At 45.5% G+C, this 23,842-nt stretch overlaps 1 protein-coding gene across 2 annotated transcripts in view; it reads right to left on the minus strand.

Annotated features, from left to right (window-relative positions):
- Positions 1-23,842, minus strand: part of LOC135212561 (gamma-soluble NSF attachment protein-like) — a 265,650-nt gene that overhangs the window by 72,134 nt on the left and 169,674 nt on the right. The window contains exons 3-5 of one of the 2 annotated variants that reach the window (XM_064246104.1): positions 10,319-10,403; positions 10,005-10,022; positions 8,864-9,142 (exon numbers count right to left, since the gene is read on the minus strand). The exons of the other annotated variant lie outside the window; for it this stretch is intronic. Coding sequence (XP_064102174.1) covers positions 8,864-9,142; positions 10,005-10,022; positions 10,319-10,403 — 382 coding nt within the window. The remainder of the gene's footprint in view (positions 1-8,863; positions 9,143-10,004; positions 10,023-10,318; positions 10,404-23,842) is intronic. 2 annotated transcript variants of the gene reach the window in all.

Raw genomic sequence — 23,842 nt, forward strand, 5'->3', positions numbered from 1 at the left:
TAGCAGTCGACCATCTTGTATTACTTCGCCAGTGTCTGCCGCCGCTTCGAGTCGGAGTGACGCTGCGGCGTCAGCCCCGTTGATGACGTCACGGGGTCCATCTTTGTGTATTCCTCCGCTAGTGGCGTCTCTTTCCTCCTTGCACTGAGGGAAAGCTGTGATGTCACCGCCGCTTGTGATGTCACTCACATTGATGACGTCTCTCCCAGTCATCTCTTCTGCTCCGCCTTGTTCAGCTGTGATGTCATCACTGCCGCCCAGTTCGCTACATCTCCCTTCCTTGTCTTCATAGCCTTCTCTGGCACATCAGTCTGAGGTCATATGCCAGGCAGTGCTTCAGAGGTTGGACTCCCGAGAAGAGTGCACATAAGAAACTAGTGCTGTCTTCCTCTCCCTCTTCCCCCTCTATGCCTTGTCGGCGTATCAAGCGTTGGAAGGCTAAGGACTTTGCCCTTCCTTCACCTTCGAGGGAGGAACAACGCGGAAGTGTTCCCGAGAGTGCTGTGGTTTCAGGCATTGTTAGTGGTGTGCGTTCTGCAAGAGTTGCTTCGTCCTCTGCCTCGAATCTCGGGCGTGTGACCCCCGTCCGTGCACATCACGAGCATGTTGCAACCTCCCCTGCCCGTGCACGTGATGTTAGTGCTCCTTCTTCTCCAAGGCCTATTCGTCACCGTAAAGATCTGAAGGCGCCTGTCACGAGGTCGAAGGTGGTGAGCACGGAGTTGGTGCAGCTGGAGTGTTTGCCTGCCTCTCTCACTGGTGCTTCCAAGAGTTCGACTCTAAGGGATTCTCCGTCTATCTCAAGTGTTCGAGTTTCCCCTCCATCTCACATATGTACGTCCGCCACGCCCGTGACCATTTATGGACATGTGGAGTCATCTGTTGAGGTAAGTGATGTTCCTAGTGTTATCGTGGGTTCGTCTCGGAGGCCGACGCTTGGACCCAGCCCAGACAGGTTAGTAGGGGTTTCGGACTGTTTGGCTGCTAACCCTTCCGTTAATTTTGGTGGAGAGGGCGCTTTAGAAGAGCCTACACACCCTTCTCGTCGTTGGTCTCCATTGCCAGAGCAGGAGGAGGGAGACACACAAGTGTTTCTGTTTTCCTTTTCGGAAGTTGTTGATCTCTTTCGTGGGTTTAACAATTTGGAAAGTAGGACTCAGGCTCGGTCGTCTTACACTCCTTGCTTGGAAGCCTTGGTGGGAGCTACTCAGGACCCCAAATCATCTCTTCAGCTTCCTTTGTTGGGGAACGTTCAGTCGGTCTTGCAGAAGGTTAACGCTTCTGTTTCGGACCGGGACGGGTCGCTTCGTGCTAGGGGCTCTACCAAACTACTACCCCCGCCTCTCACGAGACATAGGAAGTACTATGCTACAAGCTCTGCATTTTTGTTGTCACATCATCTTAACCCAGACGTCATTCACCTGAAGCCGGGTTTGATTTTGGAACAGGTGAAGTCAGTGGCTCCGTCCTTGTCTCCGCAAGATACCTCAGCTTTGGAATCTACGGCGGCCTCCATGTTGCAGACGGTTTCTTGGCTGGACCTCTGGTCTGTGGTTATTGCCAAGATAGCTTCCGACAGGTCCCCGGAAGGGTTGGTGAGTGCCTCCTTGCTTGCCAGTCTGTTGCAGTCCGGGGGCAAGGCGTTTTTATATTTGGCTCACCTCAGTGCCAATTTATGGGCTAATCTTCTTCTGATTAGGAGGGATATGGCTTTGTCTAGGATGGAGAGATCGCTCGACACCGAGTCTTTGCTGGCATTGAGGAACGGAGATCTGTTGGAAGCCCAATTTTTGTTTCCTCGGACAGAACTCGAAAATGCGATAGACCGGCGCTGGGCTGACACCAAAGACTGACTGATGCACAAGGCCGTGTCTAAGTCGGAGTCTCGTCCTCGGAGACGTCCGGCTCCTCCTCCTCCCCCAGTCCAACAGCAGTCGATGAGATCGTCGCCTGGTAGGCCATCGAGGACCTCGAGTTCGGCAGGGCCTTCTTGTTCAACTCAAGTCATATTTTTAATTAATGCGAGCTCTCAAGGAACGTAACCCTCGCATTAATTGAGAGGTGACACATATATTATATATATATTATATAATAAATTCAAATCATATGCTAACTCAATTTATAAAAGAGCAAAATATGTTATTGTTATAATACAATTAAGTTTGTTCATACTTACCTGGCAGATATATATATAGCTGTATTTTCTGAAGTCCGACAGAATTTAAAAATTCGCGGCACACGCAGTGGGCGCCAGGGTGGTAGTACCCATTCCCGCCGCTGGAGGCGGATATCAGGAACTATTCCCATTTTCTATTCATATTTTATCAGTGCCACTGTCTCCTGAGGGGAGGTGGGTGGGCACTTTAATTATATATATCTGCCAGGTAAGTATGAACAAACTTAATTGTATTATAACAATAACATTTTGTTCATGAAACTTACCTGACAGATATATATATAGCTGAATCCCACCTTCGGATGGTGGGAAGAGACAGAATAGGATTTTTGGGAAACTAAATTAAGTAGATGATATACATCTTGGTTCCTGACCTGTTAGCATAGCCGACTTCGTGATTACTGTCACCAAAGTCTGCTTCTGCGTTACTAGAGTTGCCAGCGAGGTAGAGACCTGTAATGCTGGTGCGCTCTAGATGATCTGTCAACGGGGGCGTGACCACAATGTGACTAGACCATATGACCATACTTCTGAGGGCACCGAAGCTAAAACCACCACCTGACCTAACCTATCAAAGTTAGTTCCATAACTTCTAGGCTAAAGAAAAGGAACGCACCTCAAGCGACCAACCCTTCAAAGTTAAAAGCACACCTATCCCTTTTCTATAGGATAGGATTCGTGTTGCTTCTTGCACCCAATAATATATCTACGGATATGTATGGTCCTAGCGACTTACGGATCTGAAATGTCGTCTTCACATCCCGTCGGGAGTGTGAAGCGAACACAGAGTTGCTTCGCTAAAGCGTGGCACTCAGGATGTTACTGAGTGTCATGCTCTGTTGAAATGCTTCCGAGGCCCCGCCCTCACCTCTTGAGCATTCATATTAAGAAAAAATCTCAAATCTTTATGCAAACCTAATGAATGAGACCTCTTAAAAGAACTCCTTGGCTATAATGCCAGGGTGTTCTTGGACATGAACCAGTTCTGGTCTTTTACGGAACACCGCAGATTGTCGGAGTGTGAAGCGAACCCAGAGTTGCTTCGCAAAAGCGTGGCACTCAGGATGTTTACTGAGTGTCATGCTCTGTTGAAATGCTTGAGGCGCGCCCTCACCTCTTGAGCATTGATATAAGAAAAAATCTCAAATCTTTATGCAAACATAATGAATGAGACCTCTTTCAAAAGAACTCCTTGGCTATCATGCCAGGGTGTTCTTGGACATGAACTAGTCTGGTCTTTTTACGGAACACCGCAGAATTGTCTGTTACCTTGACTTTCTATAGTTTTATCAAGATAAAACTTGAGAGACCCTACAGGGCACAGGACTCTCTAATGCCCTTGCCCAATAATTTGTGCCATACCCTTGGTCTCCAAGCCTTCGGGTCAATGGTTAGACAGGTTTTTCGTTCTTATCAAGAACGGAAGGCTTAGCGGACAGACCGCATTATGTCCTTTAAAGCCAAAAACCTCTGATGATGGCTAAAACCTCACTAACCCTCCTTGCCGTGGCTAGAGCGGTTAGAATATTAGCCTTTCTGGTCACGTGTATTAAGTTCGCAGAAAGGATAGTTTCGAAATGCTTTTGGCATCAGAAACTCAGACTACGTCTAAGTTCCATGCCGGAACCTTTGATCCAGAGAATTTCAAGATCTCCACAGACCTCAAAGATCGTGAAGCTTTGTTGTTTGACAGAACCGAATCTCGGAGCCTAGAGGCCGTCAACAACATATTTGCATATTCTACAATAGTTAGGACTTCTATCTTATCTCATACTTCATACGGAAAGATAGAACCATAACGAAATTCACAGAGGTCGAGGTGGAGGAACAGTCATTTCCCTTCACTATCTCCAGAAACGGCCCCTCCGATTGAAAAATGAAAATAGGCAGCACTGCTTTGCCTTGGCAAGAGACTGCCATTAATCTTGAAGCTCTTATCGCTTCTCGATAGTCTGAACGCCTTCAGAGTCAGAGAGGAGAGATATTAGATACTTCACTAAGTGACGATGTTAGATTACACAGATTCTCTCGGGAAGGGGTCTTTGGACAATTCTCTGAATTACCTGACCTCTGTGAATCTAACCTCTTAGAGGCCAACATGTGGCGACTAAAGCTAATCCTCTAGGATCATGAATAAGGGAACAACTTAAGAGGAAGCTCCTTCGTCTTCAATATTACGAAAAACTTAACGAAAGGACGCCCTCAGTCTCTCCTCACTTTCGACATACTTCTTTAAGTGAGGATTAACTCAGACGTCAGTAGTTGTTGCCTTCGATCGAGAAAGACCCGCACGGACGTGCACTAGTTTAACGAACCTCTTGAGGATCGTTACGTTCCGTGCCCAAGCCCATAACCAATTCTCTCTTCTCGAGCTATGAGAGAGCTGAGAAATTATCCGAGATGATTTGGGCCAGTCAATCCAAACTCACCCTTCGAGGAACTGGAGAGCCGACCAATTTGGCTTCCAATTCTTTCAGACAATGTGCCAGAACATCTGTTCTCTGTTCGGATGTCTGGCACCCTCTCGCTATCACCCTAGGTGATCCTCAAGCCGTTGAGAGAAAATTAGAATTACAAGATCTTTGATGTTATTCCAATTTCTTCGTGAGGAAAATTTGTAGAGGTCTGAATTTGCGTATATTCAGGGAAAACAAGCTTCTCCAGCGAGGAAATGGTCCCCAGCAAAACTTATCCATTCCCTCACTCAGCCTGCTTCCTTCCCTAAATAAGGCTGCGCTTTGCATAAAAAGCATGAGAGCATTATTATAGTGCTATGCCGCGGTAGATTCTACAGAATGTTTTACCGTGCGGTAAACCCCGCACCTAACAAGTATAAGAGAAATATCTTGTTGAAATTTTTCTAAAATAATTAACGGCAGGTATGATCATTCAAGATTACTAGAAATTTCCTCAACCCGAGGCTAAAATCCATGATTGTAGGGCAGAGAGACGGTTTATTCAGCCATTCCCGCAAGGGAGAGAGACGTAAACAACAGCGCATGACACCGAGCTAGCCGGTACTGCGTAGATCACATCATCACAGTAACAGCAGCCTTGATCATCGTCTCGCACTATGTGCCTGAGTTGCCAGCTACTCCTTTTACGAAGGGATAGGTATGAAATTATCGAGCCAAAGGAAACTCTCAAGCAGGCATATTTAAACGAAACAAAATTCGCTAAATACAGAAGCTGAGTTGATGTTGCAGTTCAATTAGAATACTTCTCGTCTAAGTCGCAATCCGTAGAAATAACTAGGATATGCGCCTACCCCTCGGACAATTCAACTGCTTAGTAGAATCATGTCGCGAGGTTAATATACGTAGTATATTTATAGTATTCTGAACAACGATCTCCATCCTAAATTCTTTCCTTCAAGAAAACAAAATAAGGATTGGAGATCGACCACCTTCGATCTCTATCAAAAGAGTGAAGGAGAAGTCTTCCTCGAAGGAAAGCTTCAATGGTGAACAGAATACTATCTGCCTGAGTTGCAGCTACTTCCCTTTACGAAGGAATAGTATGATATTATCGAGCAAAAGGAAACTCTCAAGCACAGGCCTATTTAAACGAAACAGAATTCGCTAAATACAGAAGCTGAGTTGGTGTTGTCGTAACAATACCTGAAGAGTTGTTCTTACTCCGAAACTCTTGGAAGGTTGAAAGGGAGTGTCAAATAAATACATTATTAACAACAGTTCTTAAGGCTTCTATCCGCAGAGGTAAATACGATATGCGTATATGACTCGACCCATGCGTTAGAAAACAAAATGACGCAAAGATAAACTACGTAAGTATTGTAGTAATTTGAACATCGAATTCTCTACTACATCTTTCCTGGACGAGGAAGAGAGAAAGAAAGGAAAACGACTGTCCACGTTCTAATGAACGAGACTTTTAAAAGAACTCCTTGACTCTTTGCCAAGACTCTTTTCCAAGAAAAGGGAGTAACATTCGAATAGAGATCATCAAGAGAGAACCGAGGATCGAAAAAAAAAACCGTTCAATGTTCTTATGATATTGGACAAAAGACTTCCTGGATAGTCTACAAGTCTTTCTCTTAACCCCGGATGAGCCTCTGAAAATGAATGAGAGCCTCTTCCGAAATTTGTTAAATGAGTTTATCCGCTTAAACGATAAAAACGTTAAAATCTATGTCAATGAGAACTACCCCATTTATGAGGGGGTCCCCCACTTAAATGACAAAGGGGAAAACGTCCTGACTTGACAAAACTATTAAGCACTTTGCTAATAGGGGAAAACCCTTTAACATGACCGAAAGTCCACCCAGGAATCCGAGTATATAATCTTCCCGATTCTCAAAGAAATCGATGAAGAGGAAAGAGGGATCGAAGAAAAAATTCGGGTATGTCTCTCCGCTAACTCCGAATCCTTTTAAAAATTTCTGTAAAGAAATGTCCTCAACAGCAAATAAGACGCCTTCAACAAGTCTTTTTTCTCTCGCAAAAGCGTCCTGCGAGCTTCCACCGAAGCGTCCTGGCGAATGTCCACAAAAGCGTCCTGCTGAGCGTCCTCAAAAGCGTCCTGCTGAGCGTCCTCAAAAGCGTCCTGCGAGCAGTCCTCAAAAGCGTCCTGCTTAGCGTCCTGCTGAGCGTCCTCAAAAAACGTCCTGCTTAGCTACGAGCGTGTCTGAGCAGAGAACACCAAGTCTTCTAACGACGTTTCAGAGAGGAACTCGTTGAGCGCCTTGATGCATGCAAGGCCCGCCAACCCGAGGCGCTCCTGGCGAGCGACCTTGCCAACATCTCAATGTTATGACGAACCGCGTTTTGCGTATGACATTGAATATTTTTTAAGGGACGTCCTCATGCGAGTCTCCATGGAGAGCCGCACGCTGCTCCTGAAGAGTGTGAACACTAAAGGAAGACTATGGCTTTCGTCTTCCGCAAGGTGCTTGCCGAGCGTCCTGGAGAATGTCTCTACTTATAGGACGTCGAGCACCTCCAAAAGCTTCCTCACACCACGTCTAAATTGCCCTTCTTATGCCGACCAGAGACATAAGTTGTTTGACTGTGCAAAGCAGCTGCCGGCCGTCAAACTTATCAGCTTGCTTTATCGAAGTAAAGCGAACCGTTACATAACGTATACGGAGCGCAATGAGGAGAGGAGACGAATACTGAGTTGCTCCTCCATTGGTGGAATCAAGATGTACCTTGATTACCAAATTCTTTTGGAAATGCTAGCGAGGTTGAAACAGCTCTAACTTCATGAGCGTTCACTCGCAGGAGGCTCAAATCACTCTTCTGGCAAGATGAATGAACCTCCTTAATAATGTATAAGTGATATATACATGAGCGTTCATATACATGAGCGTTCACTCGCAGGAGGCTCAAATCACTCTTCTGGCAAGATGAATGAGCCTCCTTAATAATGTATACATGATGTATACATGGACGGCGGTCACTCGCAGGAGGCTCAAAATCACTCTTCTGGCAAGATGAATGAGCCTCCTTAATAATGTATAAATGATATATACATGAGCGTTCTCGCAGGAGGCTCAAATCACTCTTCTGGCAAGATGAATGAGCCTCCTTAAATGTCCCTTAGGAAAAGAGCCAGTGCATTCTTCAAAAAGGGAAAATGTGGTCTCTTTTACTCTTTCATCCTCTCGTGACGAGAGAGAGGACGTGAAGCGTCCTCTTCTCTAAAGCTTCTTTAGGGGGCGCGAGTCCTTCCGAGAACTCCCCCCAACCCCTGTGTGGGGAGGACACCTCGGAGGACGAGAAGCAATCCTTTCAAGAGATTCGTACACGTGCACGATCTTAGCAGCCTGGGAAGAGTCAACAGGTTCTGCCGAAGGGACGCCAGATCGGTGGGGAGCCCCCGTAACCCTCTTGCGGCTTTCGACATGCCCTCTCCCTGAGTCTGGGAGTCCGACAGAGGTCCAGGCCTAGAGGCATTATGGGGCCGATCTGACGCCCCCTCCACAACACAAGGGGCACTACACTTCACAACACTGATTGGAGAGCGAGCACTTTAGTCTAAGATTACTTGATGTAATCCTTTAGCAGACACTTCTTCTAGGCTCGTAAGCCATACCACAGGGTTAGGCAAAATAAAATCTACAGGAGGTTAGAAGGTTTATTATTTCTAACTTCTGTTTACTGTGGAGGAAAACTCCTGATTCTAACACGCTCTAAAATGCGTAAATGAATCCTCCTTCTTCCGTAATCAGTCACACATTACACTAATTTCCTTATGCAAAGAAAACATGTAAACGTCATATATACTAAGCGAGTGTCTACCGAAAGTTCCGGTAGCCTCACCTTACCATGCAGACAACAAAGTCTGAAACTAGGCTAACTAGCTTCAGACATCAAATGCAATGAAAAAATTTACGATAGCGTATGCCTAGCCACAAATCCAAGTTAATAATCGAAAGAATAATTAGGATACTTAAGTGGCTAATGAAGTTTCAAAATCCTAGGCGGAGGTCTGTAAACAGTTGTTTACCGACCGGCGACAGAAAAAAATATGAATAGAAAATGGGAATAGTTCCTGATATCCGCCTCCCAGCGGCGGGAATGGGTACTACCACCTGGCCGCCCACTGCGTGTGCCGCGAATTTTTAAATTCTGTCGGACTTCAGAAAATACAGCTATATATATATCTGTCAGGTAAGTTTCATGAACAAAACAGACATTAAAAGACACTGAATTGTTTACATACTTCTGAAGTTTAAGATTGATCCTTGACACTTTGGACTGGAATTCTGCTGCCTGCCTGGGTCTATCCTCCGTCATAACGATGTCAACAGCATGCTCATACATGTGAAGTGCCTTCTCTGGCAGATGACTTTCAATTATCTTAGCACCCTTGTCAAGAGATAAAGCTGCAGTGTCAGGTGTCCCATGCTCTTGATACATACAAGCTGCTCTTTCACATACTTTGAAAATTGTTTCCATGTCTCCCATCTCCTTACTAACCAATGCAACTTGATCCAAACATCTGTAAGAATTAACAAATGTAATAAGGTTGACGGTATTTTATCATATTTTGGAAGCTTCATCTATCTATCATGTGATAAAAGCTACATGCACTTAGAAGGTATCAATTGCAGTAATTTCACAATAAGTAAAAAATACTATTCTAAAGAATGTAGGTCAAACAATTATGTCTGTTAATGCTATCCACCTCTTACTATTCTAAAGAATATAGGTCAAATAAGTAGGTCTCTACACAGCCAACAAAACCACCACTACAATACGAGTCAAACAACACCCTACCCTAACCTGATTGAGTAAGCTCCTTAAGAAAACAATAAAATTTTGTCAGAAATTTTTTTCTTAATGCCCAAATTGTTTAATACTGATGAAGTTCTTGGACTTTACCTCAATTGTTAAAAATTGTGCAATAAAAGGTGCTGAAATGGATAAGCATACATAACTACCAGAATCAACGATCATAATGAAATTTTTTTCAGCTAAGTGTAGTCCTGTTGTCAGCCTATCCACCACAGTCTACATTATTTCACAGAGCAATTAAAAGATTCCAATCAGTCCTTTCTCACATTTCTCATCAAAGTACTGTATATTCAGTCTTCAAAATTTTTTGGTGCCTATAAAAGTTCAGCTGACTCTATCATGTACTATACTCCCAGGGGGTTGCAAGAAGGGCATGTCCAAGCTGTCTCCACATCCCTTTCATTATCATCTTATTATATTATCACTAGTTTGCAAATATCTTCAAAATGGAATATACAAATGGTGATTAAGTTACCACATCAAAAGTGTTACAGTAAAAAACAAAGGAATTCTCATTGGAAATGATAAAAGTCAAAAGAATTCACTTGAAAGTCACCATTACTTACTTGCCTGCAGAAAAGAATCTGTACAAATTGTTAAGTAAATAAACAGATTCAATAAATTGTGTAAGTTTCAACAAGTCACATAGACTAATTGCAGTCACATGTGGAAAATATAATCCAAAATGTTGAGTAACTTTTACTAACTAAAAATCTACACAACAGTTCAAAGGAAAACTTGCATTTTCCAAATCATATTACAATTACAATTCCAAATCAATTTCAAATCAAATTACAAAAATTATTATAAGCAATCAAATTTCCTCTATGATATTAAATGAAGATCGAAAACTCTACAATTAAGCAGAATAAAAGGATACGATCTGTTGAGCTTGTAATTTTCCACGGCCTTCATCAGACACTCTCGACATTGTGCATACTGCTTTGCTGTTTTGTAGCATGTTGCTGAAAGAGGAAACAATCCCACCATTATAAAAAAACATATCAAATCCTGCTGCTTTTAATATCAAAACAATAATAATAATTCCTTAAGTAATGCCTTTGAATTATTTACCCTATACAGTATTCATAAAGCTTCCAGAAAAGGGATTTTGACGTAAGGAAAAATCTATTTCTGGGCGATTGGCTCGTGTCGCCAGCGAAATATCCTTTAATCTATTATTTCTAGGGTAAATGTACTAACACATACCAGAGAATAAATAAAATAAAGAAAAAGGTCAGTATAACTGACTCGCTCACCCTCCAGGAGGGTGTCGGTATGAACACTAGGCGAGTGAGACCACTACCACGAGCCAAATGCCAATAGAAATCTCCCACTACAAAATCCCTCCAAGAGGGGAGCCGACCCACAGAGTGAGCAGCTCGTACTACTACTACTCCATCCCATGCTGCCGACTGCTGCGCCTCTGGTGGCCATCCTGAAGTTAGCAGACAATCTTGGGCGAAGGGATGGGTAGGGTGGGATTTCGCTGGCGACACGAGCCAATCGCCCAGAAATAGATTTTTCCTTACGTCCAAATCCCTTTTCTGGGCTCAGCTCGTGTCGCTGCGCGAAATCGTACCAGAGAAATAGCACAAGATTGTAAACAAAAGTAATAAAATGAGAATAAAAATAAAAATAAATCAGAATAGGTCTCAAATAAAAGATAAAATATATAAGAATATACTATAAATGCTAAAAGATACATATACACGGGGTATAAAAAATAGAAATATGCTTAAATTACCCTTAAATCTAATCATGTTTGTAAACATAAGGTAATTACATATGTACAGGTAAAATTATTTACATGTATCAATGTTATCTGTGTAACAGCATGTATCAAAAGTATAATATGCAATTAATAAAAACAATCAACAATAATAATATATAAAGGAATGTATATGACTTAATATACAAAACCCGTAATCATTATAATATGATGTATCCCCTAGCATAAAAATAAGGGAAACATCCATGAGATCAATGTGTATAATCATTTGTGAGTGTCCCTAACCAGACAATAAGGGGCACCCACTACACTATCACAAAAGCAGCTAAGACACAAGGTGAATGCAAATGAACCAGGTAGGAATAGACGAACTTTTGGGTGAGGCAGGTAGAAGGAGGACTGAATCTTCTACTACAAACTAGTTAGAGTCAGGGGAAACTATGTTACCCGCTGCTACTGCTGGGAATTTCAGAGCTTCCAAGGACTTAAGGTAGTGACGTTGAACACTGTCGGCGATTTCCATCCAGTATACTTTTTCAACTCATCGAAGTTCATATGTTTGGAAATAATTAATTGAGGTGGCTACTGCCCTGACATCATGTGCTTTCGGGAAAGAGTCAGGATTGGCTTGCTTAATAAAGTACAGGATTTGTTGCCTGATGCCTTTAATGGATAAAGTTCCACCTTTTCCCTCCTAAAGAGGGGACCCGAACGAAGATGAGGAGGTCCTAGACAGAAAGGCTCGTAAGGTTGTAACTGGGCAAAGAGATAAATCTTGTGGAAGGGGTAGTACCTTCCAAGGTTCCCACCTCATCAAAGGATCTTCATTCTTTGCTAAAAAGCTACGTTCCGGAGAAAGTAGGACTTCTCCTGTAAAAAAGGAAGGAACTGAATATGATCCGGGTCTCTGGATAGAGCCGACAGTTCTGAAATTCTTGCTCCTGAAGCTAAGCTTAATAAGAATAGGGTTTTTCTTAAGAGCATTATAAACGAGCATGTGTCATTATCGGTTTCGGAGCCAGTTTTAGAACATCGTTTAAGAACCATGAAACTGACGTAGGCCTTACAGAAGGCCTAAGCCTAGCACATGCCTTAGGAATAGACGAGAAGAAGGAATCCGTCAAGTCTATGTTAAATCGAATTGAAATATCTTTTTCAAAGCTGACTTGTTTGTCGTAATCGTGCTAGCTGCTAAACCTTTTTCAAATAAGGATCTGAAAAGGATATAGCTGAATTAACTGTCATGATCTAATATCCGAATCTCTCAGGAAGGTTGCTAACTTTTTGACAGCAGCATCATACTGCCTCAAAGTCGAATCCCGTTTTATCGGATTCCAAGAAATAGGAATATTCTGAGGGTCAATATTCGCATCTCTCTTTGCCGCAAACTTCATGAAATCCATAAAGTTAGGGTTTTGAGAATCCCTGAGGAAGCGAACACAGTCTTCATTTGTACTGACTGGGAGAGCTTGGGTCATCACCCTCCTCTACAGGGGAAATCTGAAGAGGACGAAGGCCCAGCTCCAAAATTAGAGGATACCAGTTGCTCTTCGGCCAGTCTGGGGCTACTAGAGCCACTTGACCCTTGAAAGTCCTGAGTTTGTTCAATACTTTCATGAGGAGATTCACTGGAGGGAAGACGTAAATCTTCTCCCAGTTGTTCCAGTCTAGAGCCAGGGCGTCCGTGGCATAGGCCAGAGGGTCCAGGTTGGGGGCTACATAACACGGTGGTAGTTTGTGGTTCGCTTGTGATGCGAAGAGGTCCACCTGTAGCCCTGGGACTCTTTGAAGGATCCATTGGAACGAATGTTGTCCAGTGACCATTGCCGACTCTAGGGGTACTGATCGGGATAGGGCGTCTGCTATGACGTTTCTTACTCCAGCTATGTGAGTGGAGGAAAGATGCCAACTGAACTTGTCTGCCAGGGAGAAGATGGCTATCATGACGTGATTTAGATGACGTTGACTTGAGCCTCCTCTGTTTATACAATGTACTACCACTGCGCTGTCCAGGACTAGCTTTATGTGGGAGTACTTGGGTGGGCGTAACCTTTTTAGAGTCAAGAACACTGCCATTGCCTCCAGTACGTTTATATGGAACTGACGGAACTGAGGTGACCAAGTCCCTTGAACCTTTTTGACCTGGGAATACCCTCCCCAGCCGCTTAAGGACGCGTCTGTGTGGATGGTGACCTCTGGTGGAGGGAACTGAAGGGGTACTGACCTTGATAAATTCTTGACTCTCGCCCATGGCCGAAGTCGATTCTTTAGAATCAGAGGCACTGAGGATAGTTTGTCCCTGGACCTGACGTTTGCTCGCGAGCGCCAGATTCTGGTTAGGTCTTTCAGTTTGGCTTTCATTAAGACGTTTGTCACTGATGCAAACTGGAGAGAACCCAGGATCCTTTCCTGGCTCTCCTTGACGCTAGTTTGTGACTTAGAAATTGCTTGACTGACTTTGCTATTTCTTTCCTTTTGGTTGATGGAATCGACAGAGTGTGGGATGATAGATTCCATTGAATGCCCAGCCACTGAAAGTTTGACTCTGGAGTGAGTCTTGATTTGGTCCTGTTTATTTTGAAGCCTAGATATTCCAGGAACTGAATCACTTTCAGAGTAGCTCTGTTGCATTCCTCGACTGATGGGGCCCAGATCAACCATCGTCGAGGATACGCTACTACCATGATCCCTTGCGATCTGAGTTGTTGCACTACCACTTCCGCTAGCTTCGTGAACACTCTGGGTGCCACGTTGAGTCCGAATGGAACTACCTTGAAGGAGAATGTCTGGTCTCCTATCTTGAAACCCAGATACGGACGGAAGTGGTCCTTGCAATAGGGATATGATAGTAAGCGTCTGTAAGATCGATAGAGGTGGTGACGGCCCCACGGGGAAGTAGGGTCCGCACCTGTGAGATCGTGAGCATCTTGAACTTGTTGCAGCGGATGGCTAAGTTTAAGCGGGACAAGTCTAAGATTACCCTTCTTTTTTGTGAGCCTTTCTTTGGCACGCTGAACAAGCGACCTTGAAATTTTAATCTCTTGACTCTTGCTATAGCTCCTTTTTGAAGGAGATCGTCTGCGTACTCTGTCAATTCCTTGGAAGGAAGTTGACGGAAAGGTCTGGATGGAGGTGGGTTCGTCAACCAGCTCCAACCCAGACTTTTGACACTATGCTCTGAGCCCATTGGCTGAAGTTCCACCGGTGGCGAAAGTGAAACAGCCTCCCCCCTACCTGAAGTTCTTCATTGGTTCTGGTAACCGCCTCGGCCTCCTCTGAAGTGCTTTCCCCTGTTTAAAGGGGCCTCCCGATCCTCTCCCACGAAAGGAAAACGCTTTTACCTCTACCTCCCCTTTACCCGAGCGGCTCAATACTTCTGAGAAGCTTGACTCTCGAAGGCTTGATTGTAAGCTGGAGAGATGGCGTAAGAGGTGGAGGGCTGAGGCTGAGGGGATATCACATAAATTGGCTGTGATTGACCTTTAGAAGTGGAGGGTTGGGCTGTCTGCACTAACGGTACTGTTGAACTGTTGAGGAAAGCGAGTAGTTGCTTCTTCTGGTAAGGTTGGAAACGCCTGGTTTCTTTTGTCCCTTACCTTTAGGAGTCAGGTCCTTGCCTCCTCTTAGCCGAAAGCCCCAACGATCCTTAAGGCTCTGGTTTAACCTGGTAGCCTCTGACCTGGACCTCCTTAACCATAGCTTCTGGGAAGAGATCTGCTCCCCAGATGCTAGACGAGAGTACCTATTCGGTTCATGCCGATGGTTGCCTCTTGTAGGACATGCTTCCTACAATTCGTCCGAGCAGTGGCAAACTCAAACATATCTGACTGTACCGTTTGAGTCAGGGCTTTGGTCATGAGCTTAAAAATCGGTTCTGATCCATAAGCCATGGTAGCTACCTCAGACATAGCCATAGAATTGATGGATCTGGCTAGACGCGATTTTGCATCAAACTCAGCCTGAATAAGGCTATCTGGGAGCCTGGGTAGCTTTTCACCAAACTGCTCCATAGCACAGTCCGTTTGAGTTTGCCAGCTGAGAATGTATTCGGCAAGTCTTCCCACAATTCTCCAACCGAGGGGAGCAACGGAGAAGTGGGATCCGCTTCCTTCAACTGCGGTATAGGTTCCCCTTCTGGGCCGCTGGGATGGTCGACCTCGCGATCTGGTTAGGAACGGGAGCGGGGTACTCTCATCCATTGTAAAAATGGTAAAAGGGGACTCTAAATGGTTGTATCTTGGTGTTTAGAACAATCCATGTCCTCTAAACACCTGAGCCATTCTCTCTGAGCCTGGTCTCGTGAGTAAGAGGACTGTCTCCTTAGGTACCTTATCGTCCCGCACCATAGCCGACGGCGTAAGCCTTGCTTAGCCTATGAACGGAGGCTGGAGGGTCTTCCGGGAAGAACTCGAAGTCCTCTATTCTTCGAGTCCCAAATTCCGGTATAGAGATGAGACCGTCCTGGAAGGGGCGTATGACGCTACTCTCCACGGATTGTTCATAGAGAACTGAGGTAGTGAGTCATACGGAGGAAGTTGGGATCCACTCGTGTTGGACAGTGGGAGGAGATGGCTTAGAGGAGCTTCTTCTCAGCCCGGCTATAATGGAGTCCTGGGAAGTAATCCTGTCCGACAGACGAGAGATCATTTGCTCCATGCTGCTCTTTAAGGACCCAACCAGGTCCCCACCTGTTGCAAACAGGCCAGCATTGGAGTCCAAAGCCCCCGGAGCTGCTCGCGGAGGTGGAGGGAGGCTCTGAACTCGGGAACCAAAGGTAGCGGAACTGGTGATTCTGCCGGAGTGCGAGATCTCTCTCTGGAGGATTTACTCCTCGAGGACTTAGAGCCGGAGCTAGAAGCTTTAGACCTGGATGCTCCGGGATTCCCAGCCGAGACTTACGGGAGGAGGATGAAGCCGAAGTCGTCTTCTTAGACGACGACGACTTCTTAGTCAAAGTCATCACCTTAGACTTGACCTTAGGTCTAACCGAAGCACCAGGAGGAGAATATATTTCGTCACCCGTAAAGCCTTGGAAGGATGGAGAGGTTGCAGGAGTAGAAGAAACAGTTACGCCCAAGGGTGACCCTTGGGTGTCCACCGTACCTACCTCGACCAACAGGTCGTCTATACCTACCATAGGTTCAACATTAATATCTAGGGTCGCGACATCCGTAGAGATATCCTGGTCCTGATCAGTTAATGAGGTGGCCAGCTGTTGTTGGATGAAGGCGATAGTCGGATCCGCTCTATCGGGTCGACGTATCCTGTCGTCTTGCCTCCGGGGAAGATTAGTAATGCCAACCGCTTCTCTAGGATGTAGGGCTGTCCCTTGGCGGCGTTTTTCCCAAAACCGCCGACCCAGGCCCGCAGGGTAGCCAGTGCGGTATCTCTTACCGCCGGAGCCTGGAAGAGGGGCGTAGTTTAGATTTAAGAATCACTTAAAACTAAAACTTAAAGTATAACTTAAACTTAATTGCCTTAAGTTAATATGATGAAAACTTAAGCGCTAAAAAGAACGGAGCAGCTACTGAGATGTAAACTTACCCTTCCAAAAGCTGGCTCACCAGATCGTAACATATGGTACACGTCTCATGGTACCAGACCTGGATGTCCCCGAGCGGAGTCGCGCATGGAGCATGGGACCCGGCAAACTTCGTGTCCACAAGGGTCCTGAAGTGTGGCGGAACATCCCGGATGCTCACAGTTGGTGGCCTGTAAACTGTAATGAGACACATGAGTATCTTAAAAAACATCACTTACAGTCTAAAGGACAGAAGAGCTCCGATGCATGCCGGAGCTCGGAAAAAATTTGTGCATAACCCCTCCCTGCATCGCCTGAATAGGCTATATCCGGAGAGATCCGGTAAGATATGTAAGGGAGGGGGATGGTTTAAGGTTCTTAAGATAAACTTAAAGATAACTTAAGCCTAACACACAAGCAAACCGGACTAAGTCCAGTGCGTAGCGGAGTGTAGTAACTCAGCAAAACGGTAAGGTTAGTAGAGACCCACTGTATGCTCCGTCCACCCTACTGGGTGGACTAACAACTTTCCGCTGGATACCAGGACTCCGATCAGGAAGGAGCCCTAGTAAGATGGGAAAGAGCGAGAAGACATACAGGCTCAAGCTAGCCCGGAGCGACAAGGTAGCGCGGAGGGTGGGCAAGGCCAGTACCCCCCACTCCGTATCAACCGGCCGGACCGAGAAGCCGGAGAGGTCGAGACCAGTCTGGTCTGTCCCGACTCCCTAGCCCCTCCGCCTGAGGGGAGAGAGGGAGGCAGGCTCGGGTATGAGGAGCGAGCATGGGCAGACCGACACCACCCCCGCCCCGACTCTAGGAAGAAGCGGGAAGGGGGGGGAAGAATGACTGGACAGGCGTCCGGCTGGCCCGTGGATCACGAAGTGACCACGAGGCGGTAAGACCAAATACGACAACTAAGCCTAGGACAACCCACTGATCAGGGAGATGCTATCGGGAAGCATACTGAACTGAAAAGCGGAGGCAAATAAGCCCACTGGGCCGAACCAACTGATCAGAGAGATGCTATAGGGAAGCAACCGAACTGATGAGCGGTAGTATAGGCTCAAAGAGCCAGGACCTAGGCTAAGCCAGACGACCTAACTAACCTAACAATAATAAAATATACAGTTATATAAATAAATAAATGAAAGAAAGAAAACAAAATAGCAGGAGAAAAATCCAGGAGTGTACGACTAACCCGAAGGCAAGTCTACCACTCAAAGCTAGTCAGAGGCCGATACTAAGAACCTGGACTAGGGTCTGGATAGAAGAAGCCTACGTAAGGTAAAATACATGCATGCATGACAAACCTGAGTAGACCGTACCCTAAGTAAAGCGGATAATCATAAAGAGCGAAGATAAAAAAGGGGATGTTCTAGGTATGGGAGACCAAGAACGAACCCATCACGAGGCAGAACCATGCTGCCATGCTTCCGACCCCGAGGTCGTATTTATACCTAAAAAACGGCAAATACTGTCTCAGGGCCGGAAAAAACCAACTAACCGTAAATACTGAGTACTTAACTTAGCTGCTGCGATAGCTGCACGCTAAACCATAATAGGAAAATCCAAGAAAGGGCACAAAAAACAAACAAACAGAGAGAAAAATATCACAACCGCTCGTGTGCGCTAACTTGAAAGGATGTCCACCAGAGGCGCAGCAGTCGGCAGCATGGGATGGAGTAGTAGTAGTACGAGCTGCTCACTCTGTGGGTCGGCTCCCCTCTTGGAGGGATTTTGTAGTGGGAGATTTCTATTGGCATTTGGCTCGTGGTAGTGGTCTCACTCGCCTAGTGTTCATACCGACACCCTCCTGGAGGGTGAGCGAGTCAGTTATACTGACCTTTTTCTTTATTTTATTTATTCTCTGGTATGTGTTAGTACATTTACCCTAGAAATAATAGATTAAAGGATATTTCGCGCAGCGACACGAGCTGAGCCCAGAAATTAATGTGTACTATATCAAGGTGTTTGTCATATAGTAGTACACCTAATGACTGGTCAATTTTTAGATCTTGCCAGAATACAAAGAAGATGCATGGCAAAATGTTTCAATTGGGACAATTACATACAGTAATGACATTGTTGCTTTATAACTGCACATACGGTACACCATTGACAAAATTTAAAATATGAAGTTTTTATGATAAAACAAAGTTTAATGTATACTTACCTGGCAGGTATATATATAGCTATATTCTCTGTTCCACCTGGCAGAAATTTTCAAAACTCGCGGCAATCGCTAGTAACCTATTAGTAGTTCAGGCAACCACCACCCCGTTACCGTGGCGCTAGCGCTAGGAACCGTTCCCAATTGGGCCAGATTTTCTCTGAACCCTGTCCCCTGAGGGGAGGCGGGTGGGAATTAAATTATATATACCTGCCAGGTAAGTATACATTAAACTTTGTTTTATCATAAAAACTTCATTTTAATGTATGACACTTACCTGGCAGGTATATATATAGCTGATTGACACATTTGGAGGTGGGTCAAGGACAGCAACATTCTTAGAGTATAAAAATATTATTAAAATATTATTAAAACTCTAGGTTCCTTACCTGCTAAGGTAGCTGACTTGATAGGTCCTGCCTCTAAGCCTGCTTAACCTTAGTAGCTCTCAACAAGGAAGTGTCCTGTATGTTGAAGAAGCTAAGACTGGAACTGACAACTGGACGTGACCAATGTGTTGACAGATCCTTACAGCCCTCTTATGCCACGGCATTCAAGCTAGTAACATATCATTTACCTGAACTACACACACACCATCACCAGATAATACTAACACGACTGAGAAAAGTACCGCACCCTTTTCTCAGACGACCAATAAACACAAACACCATCACCTAATCAACTAGCTTAAAAGAAGGTTATGGGGTAGTAACTCCTTTGCCCAATACTGTACCCGAGGACACGTATGGACCTAGCGTCTGACAATTATCGAAGGTTGTAACTGAACGTCCCTCAGATAATGAGACGCAAATATTGAATTAGTTCTCCAATATGTAGGATTCAATGATTTCTTGAGGGCTAAATTCTTTTAAAAAGCTAATGAAGTCGCCACTGCCCTGACTTCATGAGCCTTCACTTTCAAAATACCAAGCTCTGCTCTTCACACAACATATGAGCCTCTTTTAAATTAACTCTCTCATGAAGAAGGCTAGAGCGTTCTTCGTCATGGGTCTAGTGGGGTCTTTAACTGAACACCACAGAGCATCAGACTTCCCTCTGATAACTCTTGTTCTTTCTATATAACATCGCAACGCTCTCACTTTTTGGGCAGAGAACTACTTTTTGCTCGTTACGACCAATTCAGCTAGACCCAAAACTCAAAGGATCTTGGCCAAGGATTAGTTGGATCCTCATTCTTGGCCAAGAAACCTTCTTGGAATGAACACACTGCATTGCCGTGTCTCCATCCCACCTTCTTCGATATGGCCTGAAGCTCACTAACTCTTTTAGCAGTTGCCAATGCTACTAAAAAAGATCGTCTTCTTAGCAAGATCCCTCAAAGAGGACTCCTCTAACGGTTCGAATTTGCTAGAAGTTAAATACTTCAAGACCACATCCAGGTTCCAAGCAGGGGGTGTGGCCTGCCTTCTGATTGTTTCTTCGTCCAAACGACCTAATCAGATCTCTCAAATCTAAGTTATTCGAGATGTCTAGATCCCTGTGTCTAAAACACTGAGGTTAGCATACTCTTATAACCTTTGATTGTCGAAACTGACAGTGTAAATCCTTCCTCAAGTAAAGAAGGAAATCTGCGATTTGGGTCACAGAGGTACTGGATGAAGACACTTTCCTGTCTTACCACTTCCGGAAGTTGTCCCACTTCGACTGATACACCGTGATTGTGGAGGTTCTTCTGGCTCTAGCCACTGCACTGGCCACTCTCTAGAATATCCCCTCGCTCTGACCAGACGTTCGATAGTCTGAACGCAGTCAGACCCAGAGCGAGGGTATTCTTGTGAAACCTGTCGAAGTGGGGGTTGTCCGAGTAAATCTACTCTTAGAGGAAGAGTCCTTGGCGGTATCTACTGTCCATTCCAGTACCTCTGTGAACCAACTTTGGGCCGGCCAAAAACGGGGCTATTAAGGTCATCCTCGTTCCTTTGCTCTCCCTGAACTTCTTCATCACTTTCCCCAGCACCTTGAACGGAGGAAAAGCGTACAGATCTAAGTTTGACCAATCCATCAGGAACGCATCTACCGCCACTGCTTCTGGTCTGGAATCGGAGAGCAATATGTTTGGTAACCTTTTTGTTCTGGCTGTCGCAAACAGATCCATTACCGGACGGCCCCACAACTTCCACAGGCTCTGGCAACCTCCATGTGCAACGTCCACTCCGTCGAGAGAAGTTGCTCTCTTCTGCTCAACATGTCCGCACTCACGTTTTACTTCTCTCCTTGTATAAACCTGGTGAGTATCACGACCTTTTCCTCTTCTGCCCAAAGCAGAATTTCTTTTGCCAGATTGTAAAGGGTAAAAGAATGAGTTCCCCCTTGTTTCCGAATATATGCCAGAGCCGTGGTGTTGTCCGAGTTGACCTGCACTGTCTTGTTTCGAATCAACTCTCTGAAGTGCTTCAAAGCCAAGAAAATTGCCAACAGTTCCTTCCTGTTTATGTGCCACTTTGTTTCGTCCTTGTTCCAAAGTCCCGACACCATCTTGAGGGCCTAATGTCGCTCCCCAACCCGCGTCCGACGCGTCGGAAAACAAGACGAGGTCTGGGTTCTTCTGCTGAAGCGACATCCCTCTTGCTAACCTGCCTGGAGTTAGCCACCACTTTAATTCCTCCTTTACTTCGGCCGGAATTAGAAACTGGAAAGGAATCCGGTTGCAATTTTCTTGGCCATGAATCCTTCAGGAAAAACTGAAGAGGTCTCATGTGCAGTCTTCCTAAAGAAATGAACCTCTCTAGCGAAGAGAGTGTGCCCAGTAGAGTCATCCACTCTCTTGCAGAGCATCGGTCTTTCTTTAGAAAGTCCTGCACCTTCTGACTGCATTGGGCTTGCCTTTCGGGGGACGGAAAAGCCCGAAAAGTCACTGCCGATATCTGAATCCCCAAATAAACTATCTGTTGTTGGGGCTCCAAATGGGACTTTCCCATATTCACTACTAGACCTAGGTCTTTTGCTAAGTCCAATGTTTGACTCACGTCCTCCAGACATTGACTTCTTGACTGGGATCTTATCAACCAGTCGTCCAGATACAACGACACTCTGATCCCTCTTAAATGTAACCATCTCGCCACATTGGACATCATCCTCGTGAACACTTGAGGGGCTGTGCAAAGGCCGAAGCATAGGCCTTGACTGAAAGACCCTGTCCTGAATCACAAACCTTAGATACTTCCTGCTTCCTGGATGAATCGGAATATGAAAGTATGCGTCTTGTAAGTCCAGAGTCGCCATCCAGTCCCCTGGACGTAACCGCTGCCAGTATGAATCGTTCGTCTCCATAGTGAACTTGGTCTTTTCTACGAAAAGATTCAGTTGACTTACGTCCAGCACTGGCCTCCAACCTCCCGAGGACTTTGCAACCAGGAACAGACGGTTTGTAAAAAATAAAGGAAGATTCGTGATCCAGAACAGGTTCTATTGCTCCTTTCTCTAGCATGGAAGCTACTTGCTCCCACAGAGCCGCTTTCTTCTCTAAATCGTTGTAATTTGCCCCGAGGGCTCTCGGAGATGTTGCGAGAGGAGGTCGTTTTCAAGAAAGGAATCTTGTATCCTTCCCGAGCTACGTTGACAGCCCAGGGATCTGCCTTCATTTCTTGCCAAACTTCCCAAAAACCTTGAAGTCTGGCTCCCACTGTCGTCTGGAGGACTGAGTTCTCATTCTTAGAGGGGGGTCTTGGCTCCTCTTTTTTCGCGGGTACTCTCTTACCCCTAAAGGTGGGTCGAGCGAATGTCTTCCTCGAAAGGGCTGTTGCGACGGTCTAGTATCCTTTGGCGTCTTCTTCACCAACTTGGTTGGTAAGAACTTCTTAACTGAAGACAAAAGAAGATCTTGAGTGGCTTTTTGCGAAAGGGATAGCGCTATATCCCTAATCACCTCTGAAGGAAACAGCTGTTTCGAAAGGGAAAGAGAAGAGTAACTCCGATTTCTGAGAGTTAGAAACTCCTTTCGAGGCGAACGAACACAACAGCGATCTCTTCTTAAGCACTCCTGCTGTGAATAACGAAGCCAGCTGGCTTCGTTCCGTCTCTAAGAGCCTTATCCAGCAGGACATAATGCTCTTAGCTATTTCTAAGTCCTGCGAATCCTCTTCTCCTAGGGAATTCGCTAACGCTCCCAAAGACCAATCCAAGAAATTGAAGACTTCGAAAGTCCTAAAAATCCCTTTAAATAGATGGTCAAATTCCGAAGACGTCCACCAGACCTTGGCCGACTGTAACGCCTGTCTGCGAGAGCTGTCTACTATACTGGAGAAGTCCCCCTGGGAGGAGGCAGGTACTCCCAGGCTAGACTTTCTCCAGTAGCGTACATACTCCTGATTTAGAAGCTAACTTAGCTGGAGGAAAAACAAAAGAGTATTTCCCCGCTTCTTCTTTCTCCTTCATCCAGTCATTCACCCGTTGAAGGGCCTTCTTCGCCGAAATTGACATCGTCATTTTCAGGAAAGAGGACTTCTTTGGAGTCCTTAGTCTTGGAAAACGTGATAAGGGGGATAACGGAGCTGTCAATTGGTCAAATTTCCCCCTCAAAAACAGCAATAAGAGTGAAGTCAGAACCTTATAATCTGACAAGGTGTTCCGTAATCTTTTCTTCAATTACTTCCAACTCTTCTTCTGCTGAAGCAATGTCTTGTAAGTCGTCGTCGTATTGACGTTTCGTTGACGGACTAGCGTCCTGCCGCCTGCGTCCTGCGGCTACCGAGGCGTCGGCGTCCTGCCGCCTCTCGATGTCCTGCCGCCTGCGTCCTGCGGCTACCGAGGCGTCGGCGTCCTGCCGCCTGCGTCCTGCGTCCATCGTAGAAACGCCTGCTTCCTGTCGCCTGCGTCCTGCGTCCTGACGTTTGCGTCCTGCTTCTTCGGAAACTGTTTTCCTCCTTGCGTCAGTTCGCCCTGCGTCCTCGGTGAACGCGTCCTTGTCTTCCCTTTTAGAAGACTTAATGGGAAGGAAATCGTCCTTACGCCTCGAAGATGG

Source organism: Macrobrachium nipponense, chromosome 41 (genome assembly GCF_015104395.2).
Source record: "Macrobrachium nipponense isolate FS-2020 chromosome 41, ASM1510439v2, whole genome shotgun sequence".
Classification (NCBI taxonomy): Eukaryota; Metazoa; Arthropoda; class Malacostraca; order Decapoda; family Palaemonidae; genus Macrobrachium; species Macrobrachium nipponense.